Genomic DNA, 1,245 nt, shown 5'->3' on the forward strand with positions numbered 1-1,245 from the left:
ACAGGGTTGCAGCTCCCAAAAGGAGCAGATCCTGCTCTGCAGATCCTCCCTGCTCTCGAGGGCGAGTTCCCCCACACGTCTCACCAGGTGCCAGCACTCCTGCCATGGCACCAGCCCTTGATGTGAGTTATCAGATCATCGGCAGACGATGCTCACCCGCCCTATGCCTCTTATCCTGGGCTGGGACGCTGTGGCAGGGCTGGAGGGGTGACCTCCTCGTCTTAGTGCCAGGGAGCTGCTGATTTGGCTCAGCCCCACCTCGAAGCCTTCCCCTCATCTTCTGAGCTTGTTAGATCCCTGAATGGCCCCAAGGGCTGCTTTGATCTGCAGCAGGGCCACCTGGCCCAGAGGCAGCGGCTCTACAGGACTCCCAGACACCCCATTTGCCTCAAGCCCCTGGCCCAGACTAACGTGGCTCTTGTGTCCCTGCAGCTCGGACTGGGTGGAGATCATCGAGCCCCGCTCCCAGGAGCGGATGTACGTCAACCTGAGCACGGGCGAGTGCGGCTGGGAGCCCCCTCCCAACCTGAAGGTGCGCCAGTCGGACCAGAGGCAGTGGTGGGAGCTCTTCGACCACAACAACAACCGCTTCTACTACTACAATGCCATCACCCAGCAGACGGTGTGGCACCGGCCCCAGGGCTGTGACATCGTGCCCTTGGCGCAGCTCCAGGCCATGAAGCGCAGCTCCCAGCCCGACGGCCGGGGCCGGCAGCACCGCGGCAGCACCGGCAGCGAGGGCAGGAGCACCCCCATCCAGATGGCCCTCCTGCAGGAGATGGAGAAGGGCAGGGGGGACTGCGCCGCCGAGAAGAGGAAGGACCCTGGCAGGTAGGGAGAGCTCTGCTGATAGCTGATGGGAGGCTCCAGCGGCCAGGTGGGCACTGCCTGCCTGGCAGGTGGGCTGGGAAGCTCTGCTGCCACGAGGGGTGCAGCGCTGGGCAAAGTGCTGCCCGCCCAGCATTGCCCCCCACGTGCCCTCCTCATCTTGGGGTACAGCCGTCTGCCTTCCCCGCTGCAGGACTCCTTGGATTGCCCTGGTCTGGGCCAGGCGCCCTGGTGTTGGGCACCAGGGAACCACACAGCAAAAGATAATAATTGCTCCAGAGCCCTTTGTGCTGAACAGAGGAGAAGGGATGGGCAGGAGTGTCAGGCAGTGACAAGACCTCCAGCGGTTGCTCCTAGTAGGGTTTGCTGGGATGGCAGAGCTGAGGGGTTTGGCTGCTGCAGGTGAGCCTGGCTGCT

At 63.7% G+C, this 1,245-nt stretch overlaps 1 protein-coding gene across 1 annotated transcript in view; it reads left to right on the forward strand.

Annotated features, from left to right (window-relative positions):
* The first annotated feature begins 452 nt into the window (after window positions 1-452).
* The window catches only part of LOC104394831 (rho GTPase-activating protein 39-like), a 47,221-nt gene continuing 46,428 nt past the window's right edge, over window positions 453-1,245 (forward strand). Inside the window, exon 1 of the mRNA XM_010004467.1 lies at window positions 453-831. Coding sequence (XP_010002769.1) covers window positions 476-831 — 356 coding nt within the window. The 5' untranslated portion in view covers window positions 453-475. The remainder of the gene's footprint in view (window positions 832-1,245) is intronic.

The sequence above is a fragment of the Chaetura pelagica genome, unplaced genomic scaffold (genome assembly GCF_000747805.2).
Source record: "Chaetura pelagica isolate M959 unplaced genomic scaffold, ChaPel_1.0 scaffold809, whole genome shotgun sequence".
Classification (NCBI taxonomy): Eukaryota; Metazoa; Chordata; class Aves; order Apodiformes; family Apodidae; genus Chaetura; species Chaetura pelagica.